This window comes from Nematolebias whitei, chromosome 18, assembly GCF_014905685.2.
Source record: "Nematolebias whitei isolate Nwh7 chromosome 18, NemWhi1, whole genome shotgun sequence".
Classification (NCBI taxonomy): Eukaryota; Metazoa; Chordata; class Actinopteri; order Cyprinodontiformes; family Rivulidae; genus Nematolebias; species Nematolebias whitei.
Genome location: NC_056515.1, coordinates 15,227,107 through 15,237,555, shown reverse-complemented (window position 1 = coordinate 15,237,555; position 10,449 = coordinate 15,227,107). Strand labels below are relative to the sequence as shown.

The window sequence follows — 10,449 nt, the reverse complement described above, 5'->3', positions numbered from 1 at the left end:
ACACACCATCGAACTCTGTCACGGAACAAAAAGGCAAACTCTGGCCCGAGCTAAAACCTAGGTCTCGGTCCGGTAGAAGCGAACTCCAGCGCGGTTAGAGTTCAGTGTGAATGTAAACAGACCTTACCTCGCTCCGCAGGGTAAACAAACACGCATTTCTCTGACCTTATGTGGAGCCGTCAGCTGCCTTGTGTGAAAAACAATATTCTCCATGGTCTTCTGTCTCATCTTCTGCTCATGCTAAGTCCATTTTTGAAAAATTACAAAATATAACTCCTAAAACTGCTAAAACTTGATGCCACTTCATTTTTATTTTTATTTACAGAAGAAGAAGAAGACGTGTCTTCAGAGGTTTTTGTGTAGTTTCTTTCAGTAGTTCTTGGTGCAGCGCCCCCACAGGCGAGCGGGGGAATAGGTTGGTTCAACAGGTTGACACGACTGCACAGTGCAGTGTGAATGCAAACTCACCAGCTCAAATGTAAACAAAAGCTCATGAATAATGGTCCCGAATCGAATCGAGTCTACCGGGCTATCTAGTGTGAAAACGACCTAACATGTATGTTTTTGGTCTGTGGGAGGAAATCGGAGTACCCGGAGAAAACCCACGCATGCACGCAGAGAATATGCAAACTCCACCCAGAAAGGCCCCCGGACCGGGGTTTGAACTAAGGACCTGCTCGCTGAGAGGCAGCAGCTCTACCAGTTGCGCCACCGTGCTGCCCTGGACCCTCTTGAAATGGTAAATGGACTGTACGTATGTACTGCCTTTCTTTTTGATCAACATACTCAAAGTGCTTTACAACACAATCTGTGCCCTCATTTACCCATTCATACAACTCTCTGCTATATATCTACAAATACTAATCATTGCTTTAGATCAGACCTGGGCGTTGTACGGCCCCAGGGCCACATGCGGCCCTTTGGTTGAGTCTTACCGGCCCCCGTAAGGGGAATTACAAAATACATATGTAAACAAATGAAGTTAACCAAATCCAGATATAGATCCTCTCTCACTGATGATGTTAGCTTTGCTTCACATCTCCACCTCAGACCTTGAACCTGACTAACATTTCCGTTAAAGCCCAACAGAGACTAAACTTTTCTCACTAAACAAGAAAAAAGAACTGATAAACACCAAATGAGATGTTTAGACTACAAATGTAGGCACGTAAAGAACCGGGACTCGAAATCACAGTTCAGTGACGATCACTATTATATGATGTTTCATAATATTTGGAGTACAAAGACAATATTGTGATATATTTACAAAGTTAAGAACTTTTTCCAGCAGTATATAAAACTCAAAATGAGTTTTGGGGTGAGTGTGACTGAAAATGATCATTAATATAACGTCACAAATGGTAAAAATGTTAACAGTTTACCATTGTACAGGGAAATGTAATTGAATAAATGACATTTTTTGTAAGGAAACCTCGCTTTTTTGTTGCTTAATCATAACAAATACTCTTACCAGCTTGTTAAAACAGTGTTATGTACTGCTTTTAATAATGAAATACTATTAATATTATGCAGTATTGAGTTAAGTTGAAATCAGGTCTCTCTTGTAAATGAGTCCTCGAGGCTCAATGGGATTTACCTGTCTAAATAAAGGTTGAATGAAAAAGTAATTTGTGCCAGCCCTCAACAATATTTGCTGTTTCTCATGTGGCCCCATGGAAAAAATAATTGCCCACCCCTGCTTTAGATCATATTCATACACTGATGGGACACATCAGAGGCAATGAGAGGTTCAGTGTCTTGCCCAGGGACACTTCAGCATGTGACTGCTGGTGGACTCAAACCCTCAACTCTCCCAATGGAGAACAACTGCTCTAATCACTGAGCCACAGCTGCCCACCCACTCTTGAATGCCAGAAAGTGAGAGATCTCCTCTAAACACCCACCTCTCAGACACTTTCCTATTGCTTCTGGACTCTTTTGGACATCATAGAGTGAAAGGTCTCCTCCTGACACCCCTCAGATATTTTCCTTCTGTTTCTGGACCCTATTGGACATTGGACATTGACAGATGTCCCCCTGGAATCCCTTGGACTCAGGAAGGAGAGAAGGGCCCTTCTGGAAACCTTTGGATGCCTGACAGTGGCAGGTGTCTTTCAGGAACCCCCTGGAAATACAAAAAAAAAAAAAATTGGAAGGGTTTAATTGAAACCTGTTTACTGGTCAACCAGAATTTTGCTAACAGAACAACCAGACACTGGAAATTGCTCTAGATGATCACCTGCTTTTCATGGCAGCATGCGATTAGAGTATCCTCCAGGATCCAGCAGGTGATTAAGGTGAAGACTCTGACAGTGCAAAGAGGAATCACGATGAGTTTGATCTTGCTTTTCTTCAGTTTGATGCAGGCAAGATTAAATTTTTTTCTGCCCACATGGTCCTCAAAACCCCTCATTTTTAAAGAGTTCTTCTCTTATTCAACATAAAGGCCGTCTTGCTCCTGCCGAACACAAAAAGGGTAAAACATTAAAGGGATTTTCAGGTGCCACTTCATCAATGGAATAATAGGGGTAATTATCTCTCAAGTGGAGAAATGTCTGCAAATTATCCAGACTGTTTGATTGAGCCTGGAGTTCAGACAACACTGGATAATAACCCAAACAGACAAATAAAGTCCAGTTGTTTTTGTATTGAACACTTTTTGAATCCATTATGAGCATTTAAAGGTCAGATTTACACAGAAATAAATACAGTACTGATGAAAAGAGTCTGATTTTGACTATATTATTCTTAAGCAAGGAGTGAAAATAAACAGCATGCCGATTATGTTTTATATTGTCTAAAAGATTAATCAATCTACACCTACCCATTAATTAAGGTTAATAAAAATGGAGTGATGCAACAAATACCAGAGTACATGGCTGGATGATGATCTTTCTTTTAAAATTAAAACTGAGAATTCAGGTAAAAAAGCTAAAAGTAAAAAAAAAAATGATAAATTGGGAAAAAAATGTTCAGTGTACATTTTTAAATGTTCTGAACAATAGTGTCTTAATTTTTGTACCATAAGTTTATGACAGAGATTTGTTAAGTGTGGTAAAGAGGTGAAAAAGAGTCTAGGGAGGACGGGGTGGAAGACGAAAAGTTTCAGGAGTGCAGGAATCATCATAGACTTTGCAGATGACAGTGATCTGTGGTCAGAACAGGGAAAAGGTGGAAGAGAGCCTAGAGAGGTGGATGTATGCACTTGAAAGAAGACGAATGAAAGTCAGTTGTAGTAAGAAAGAGTATATGTGTGCGAATGAGAATGTGAGGAAGAAGCAGATTAAACTGAGAAAAACTACAGATAATGGAAAAAACAGCTACCACAGAGAACAACTTGTCTAAACTTGTTTTGTATCAGATTGGTGTCAGTCTGAACAGCACATACCTGCAGGAAGGGGTGGAGCAAAACTGAACAAATGTTTTTATGTCACATTCAGGAAAAGAAAGTGAAAGTGTTTGTCTGTCCTACAAGTCATCATCTTTGCACTATTGTGTTTAGCATATTTCTTAGTTGAGTGTATTTCTTAGTTTATATCTTAGATCCTTAGCACTATATCTTTCACAATTTATATTTTTGCTATTGTTGGATATAACTGAGACCCTGTGTAGATAATTTCATTCTATCTCACGTATCACATGTGATGTGAATGACAATAAAGAACCTTGAACCTTGATCATGGCAATCAGTTCCTCTGTCCTACAAGTGTTAGGAGTGCGCGGGGAACACAGATGATATGAGACCCAGAACGAGGCAGACACAGGGGAAGTACAAAAAGAACAGTGTTTATTATGTACAGTGAAAAATAAAGTCCACACGCTGCTTCTCAGCGGCTCCTGGAAAGAGGAACGACAGGTTAATGTTTGTCCAGAGGGGAGGACCAGAGTGGTTTGTCTGAAGAGCATTTTTGTCCTTACAGTCCAAACCCGAAGGAGGAGAGCTGGTCCTTCAGTCCAGGGAGTGAGCAGCAGAGGGGAATCCAACGAGGGCCCAAGGGAAACGAGGAAGGCTGGCAACTGGAGGCAAAAAGGCACGAGGGATACCTGACAGGCCGATGGATCCAAATCAGGTCACGAGGAGAATCCAAAAACACGAGGAACCAGGAAACTGGAAAAGAGAACACAGGTGAACAAATTCTTTTCACCTAGACATATCTAGCCCAACAGGACTATACCATGAGAGGTGATATGCTCTAGTGATGAGTCACACTGGGCTGCAGCCTTTTGTAGATGGAGAGGACTGAAAGACAGAGTTCAACTCAGATCCAAGACTTCAGAAGAACTCAGAAGAACTTGAGAAGACGGAGAAGACTCTGAAGACAGAGTAGACTGAATAGTTCCAGGAAGTGTCGACTTTTAAAAGAGTTCTCACTTCCGATCACTTAATACTTCCTGATTGGTTGAAACAACCAACAGGGGGTGGTTCTAGTGATGTCAGAGGGTCATTACAAGAAAACAGAGGGTTCAGGAATGTTTAGGAACGTTTAGTACAGACAGAGAAATGTTATGGCGAAGTGAGACAACGCAGATGCCAGTGTTTCTCTTTTTACCGTCTGCTAGGTTTAAAAACAATACAGCCCGTTCTAATAACTTCTTTTCAGACTGTCTCTGACTTTTGACCAACATCACTACTTCTCCTTTAGACAGAAAATCTAAATGCATAATTACTTTGTAAACAAACATTTAACTTGATTTCTAATTTAAATGAGGTTTTAAAAATCATTAATACTGTTTCACAGTTGATTTAAAATGAGTGGTTCACTTCAACATTAGAAATGATATGAACTAAACACACTTGATTTATCAATATATTGTAAAATAGTAATGATAATAAAAAAGAAGAGTGTTCTTTCAATTGATTACTTCAGGATACAATTAGACAGTCTCTGGATGAGCTAATTTGTATTTCTGGATTCAAATCAATGAAATAACAGTTCCTGTCCCATGAAGGTCTTCAGAGACAGGTTTTGGTCGGAGGCCGAGTTCACTACACTACTTAATACCATACGACAGATCCTGCTGGCAGGCCTCAGACTGATGAAGTCCTTTGGATGAAAGATGAAAGGTTTTCTTTAAAAAAAAAAAACAGTCCAGATGACAATTTAACTTTCTTGTGATAGTAAAAATTTAAAAAGTGTTTCAATTTTCAAAAAGTTTTTCAATCATGAATAATTTCTGTACAAGATGTTTTGATGAATTTCCAACTCATAAAATTATAGCTGTGTGTGTGCTGCCCTCTGCTAGTGCAGCTTAGTCATTACAGCTCAAATCTCACTGATCTTATTTTTAAATATACAGTAGTACATGTCAAATAAACGTTTGCAAAAAGTAAATGTCCTAATAGAATATAACTATTTTAAACACATAAACAAGCAAAGGAGAGACTATTTCTAAGGATAAAAACAAATAAATTCTCATTTTATTCCAATAAATACTTTTAACAATGAAATAACTAATCAGATCTAATACAGAACCTTTTGGAATAGCAACATTTGATTGAAAAACAGGACCATTTTAACTCTTAAAATAAAATACATTTATATTCCATCACTTCCTGCTATCATGACTCCATTAACACAGCCCCTAACATGAAGACCAAGCCTCCCTCTGTGGTTTCTACATGACAGTCTCCATGTGGCCTCGCCTCCTCTCACAGCTCCTGTATATATATATATATATATATATATATATATATATATATATATAATCACTGACACGGTCACAGGGAGATCCGCTCTGAGGGAGCAAAGAGCACGAACCCTCAGCTGTACGTGAAGTTAAACACTGACAGGATAACAATGGTGAGGCTCAGCCTGCAAAGGCTCATAACATGTGAGTAAACTTTCAAATTAGGACTCTTTTACTTCCTGTCCATGTGTTTTTTTTATGAAGTAAATCATGACAGAGAATGCATCACTCATCGGTTTTATTTTTTATTCATAAAAGTAAATGTCAGTGGTAAAGACTCATGGTTGGGAAATCCCCAACTGTCATATAGTTTTCAGTCAGGTTATCTTTTGTTTTGGATGATTGTTACGAGTTAATGTTCAATTGCAGAAAGTTAAAACCACAAACCAGGTTTACCTGAGGGGGGGTTACACAACAGAAACACTCTTCGGTGTTCAGGACTGTGTATTTCCACCCCTCTTAATTCTGTTATGACTGAAACTAGTTCGTGTTTGTATTTTTTTAAGGCAGGCAGGAAGTCTTGCCTTGTTCTTGCAGGAAGTCTCCTTGTTCTTTTTTGACATGATGCGAACCACTGTGAGGCTCAAAAACCTGTCATGTTGCACTGTTATAATGTTTTAATGGTTCTTACAGTAGTGCTAAAGCTTGCCTATTTAGTCATCCTTGAAAGACCAAACTTTAAACATTTATTATCAGATTATATGAGGGGAGACACAGAATTTGTTTAGACTTTCAAAACTAAAAAGCTCAGACAGCAAAACTCTGCCTTGAAATAAATTTATGTCATTCTGCTTTACAAAATGTTAAAAGAAAATCCCTCAGTGACAACATTTTTTATAAAAAATACAACTTTAATGAAGTCCTGGTTGTTAAAATACACAGAAAACTAAAGATCAAGCATTCCTTGATAACCTGTACATAACATGCTGCATTTCATGTTAAAGTTTTTGTCAAAAATGTATATTTTAGTAAAACTTTAAATATCAAATCAAATGTATTTGTTTACTTTAAAGAAAAAAAAACTGTGATTGGCCAAAGTGATGCACACAAAAGCAACACATAGTTTAAGAAATAAAACTATTATATACATGGCAAGACTAAATAAATAAATAAATAAAAAGAAAAATTATTGGGTCTTTAAAGCCAGTGAGTATAAATGTGTTTATAAGATGAGACCTAAAAACACAGATAATTTAGATCTGCTTTACATGAAGGGACAGCTGGTTCCATAATTTAGGAGCTCCAATGGAAAAGATCCAATCACCCTTGAACCAGCCTGGACCTTAAGAAAACTAAATATCGAATCACCTCCATAGATCAGTCTGGACCTTGGGATAACTAAAACAATTATCATTACATCTAAGGAAGGAGGTCAGGAGCCTGTCCATTAAAGGAGCCTTAAGGGTTATCAATAAAATGTTAAAATCAATTCTGAAACAAACAGGGAGTCAATAAAGGGAAACAGCACCAAAGGGATATGTTCTTGTTTCTTTCGTTGTGGTAAAAGATGAGCTGCATCATTCTGAACTAACTGAGAGTCTTGAGAGGTTGTCGTGGCTAACACCAACATTTAGAGAGTTACAATAATCCAGCCAAACTGTAGTTTTACCAAAAATAATTGACCGTGCTTCAAATGAACATAGATCTGGGTGTCGTCTGTATGGGAGTGAGTGTTGTTGGCAAAATGAGTGAAATGAGATGTTAAAATTTCTGAAGATAGAGCCTAAGGGGCATGTAGATTTAAATAAATTGAGCCAAGAACAGATCCTTGGGGAACACCACAATAGGGCAGCACAGTGGTGCAGTTGGTAAAGCTGTTGCCTCTCAGTGAGAAGGTTGCCAGATTGAATCCCGGCCGGGGCTTTTTAGGGTGGAGTTTGCATGTTCTCTCCGTGCATGCGTGCATTTTCTCCAGATACTCCAGTTTCCTCCCACAGACCAAAAACACGCATGTTAGGCTGATTGATAACTCTAAATTGTCTCTAGGTGGGAGTGAGAAAGTGAATGGTCGTTTGTCTCATTTGTCTCTGTGTCCCTGTGACTGACTGGAGACCTGTCCAGGGCATTGTCCCCCACCTCTCACACAGTGATTACTAGATATGGGCACCAGTGACCCCCGCGACACAAAAAGGAAGAACATAAAGAAAATGGATGGATGGATGGATGGATGGATGGAACACCATAATTGAAGCAGGCTAAAGTGAAAAGGGTACAATACTGCAAGATATCAAATGAGCTACAGTGCTTGAAATATGTGTTGGGGATCAGTCTCAACTACACCACACCAAATTTTAGTTGAATGTTAGTAAACTGAGAGAGTTATAGCCATTATTGTGCTTGCTTAAGTCACGGCCATCTTGAATAAAATTGACTCCACTGTAACAGTTGGACAGATGATTTGGTTAACTGATTGAGTCAACTGAGTCAACTGTCCAACCATTACAATGGTGAGTGAAGTAAATCCATCCATTACTTTGAATTTTATTAAAATCTGTCTAGTGATTTACAAGACATTTTGCTGACAGACAGGCATAGACATGCTTAACAATGACAGGTGATTCACTAGCTAACACAATCTATAATTGTTGCTGGCTCCTAAATTCACTGAAATGCATTGTAGAAATTTAATTTAAATATATTTTGACCACTAAAAAGTATCTTTTTTTTTTAATTACAGGTCTGCTGTTATCTTCAATAACACAAAAGGCTACATCAAACTTAGATGATGTTAACTTAAGAATTAGCTTTGATAATTCTACTAAACTCAGAATATTGGCATCATCTAACATCACTGGAGCTCCACAATCCTCCACTTCAGCTAGAACTGAGAATAGACTTTCAGCTGTTTCATTGTCTTCATTGTCATCACCATCTATCACAGGGCTTCAGACAACCAGAGATACAACTATCACACATACTGCTCACAGTACCAGCAATATCCAAACAGACAGGACCACTGACACCAGTGATGCCACCAACGCAACCGATACCACCATCTCTACTGCTGGCATTATTATCAGCACCACAGACTCAGAAACAACCAGTTCCAGCAGCATCTCTACCACTAAAACTGGCTTTTCCACCAGCAACAGAATCCCACAAACAACAGACTTAACTAGTACCACTAACATTATCTCTACTAGTATTCCAACAAGTAACACAGCTTCACCAACAACCAGCTCAGCTGGTACCACCAACATTATCTCTACCACTGCAAGTAGTTTTCCAACCAGCTCAACTGGTACCATCATTGTCTCAACCACCACAACCAGCAGCACCACTCAGCAACATGACAGACTGAGTCCAAAGGCTCTTAGTACAGGTAAGCAACACAAACAACATCTAGTTTTACTGCAGTTCACTGATGAATAGACATAGTGCACAGAAACCAGGCTAACCACTGTTAGCAATGCTAGCCAATAACAAGGATTTTCTTGTCCATTTATGCATTCAAACACTATAGCAACATGTTTCCTTATAGGGGTGGTGTAGTACTATTTCACCAGCTGATTTATTAGGATTCGTAGGAAAAATAAATGAAACTATGTTTCTTTTTGATGCTATGAAAGATTTTCATGTACAAAGCAGCCATTTAGGATTTTAAAATTGGGGTTGACAAAGATTCTGACTTTCCAAGTTGAAATTCTGAGTGCGGGGAAATTTCAGTTGATTTTTCCCCCAATCTGAAACTCTGAAATTCTGACCTTTGAGTAGATTACAAATAAAGTAATGGAAGTAGCTATACAGATGTTTCCTCTTTTTCATTAATTTTAGCAGTTTAAAAGGTTTTCAAAGTTGTTTTTACTTCTGTATGAATTTTTAGAAAATGTGCCAAAAGTTTGTCTAAGAATCACTTTAAATTCTTCACAGCATTTAATCTACAAGTTAGCATTTATGTTACATTTTATGCATCAGAGATTTATGCTAATAGCTAGTACTTTTGCTAACTTGTAGGCAGGACAATCATTTTGAGCTAAAAACATACTAATATCTAATTGTAGTTGATATGATGTTTGTTGTTTTTATTATAAAATAGCATTTTAGTTATAACGTAGCTATAAATTAGCTCTAAATATTCAATAAACCAAAGGAGCTTCTACTTTTTAAAGTATTTTCTGGAAATAGTTCTTTAAAATCTATATCAACTTTAACACAAAAAATAAAACATTAAAAACTATCAAAAAAGTTTAGGTTTATTGTCTTGATTAGTCTTTGTTATTATTATTATTATTATTTTACAAATTTTCACTGTAAATTACCCACAAGTTTATCAAACATTTAAAACCAAAGTAGCACACCAACAACTTATGCCATTGCATCACATCCTCCATCTGTCTCACTTCAAGCACTTTAAGTTAAGGAACTCTAAGTTGTTCCCTTTGTGCTTAATATGTGAACAAATCCTTTTCACACTTCCTCGTTTTCTTTTGTAGTGAGATTTTTATTAAATTAATAAATGAACAAGTGAAAATACAGCTATATTTTTCCCACTTCATTATATCAAGATTATATGTACTTTTCAAATGTACTCAGTATGTTGTGTTGTTGCTTTCTTTGCCTTTGCACAAAGTAATCTTTTTTAATGTTTCCTTTTCTTAATAATCCACATGCATTTGTCCTGCCAATTATCACGATAGTCTATTTTTTTTGTTCTTGGCCCCACCTGCATACAATTATAATTTCATCTTTTATCTTTATGCACCTTCTTTCCCATACATACATACATACATACATACATACATATATATATATATATATATA

The 10,449-nt window shown here is 37.5% G+C and overlaps 1 protein-coding gene across 1 annotated transcript in view; it reads left to right on the top strand.

Moving 5' to 3' along the window:
* Positions 1 to 5,727: 5,727 nt before the first annotated feature.
* Positions 5,728 to 10,449, top strand: part of parm1 (prostate androgen-regulated mucin-like protein 1) — a 27,337-nt gene continuing 22,615 nt past the window's right edge. The window contains exons 1-2 of the mRNA XM_037691946.1: positions 5,728 to 5,832; positions 8,366 to 9,010. Of these exons, the coding sequence (XP_037547874.1) occupies positions 5,799 to 5,832; positions 8,366 to 9,010 (679 nt within the window). The 5' untranslated portion in view covers positions 5,728 to 5,798. The remainder of the gene's footprint in view (positions 5,833 to 8,365; positions 9,011 to 10,449) is intronic.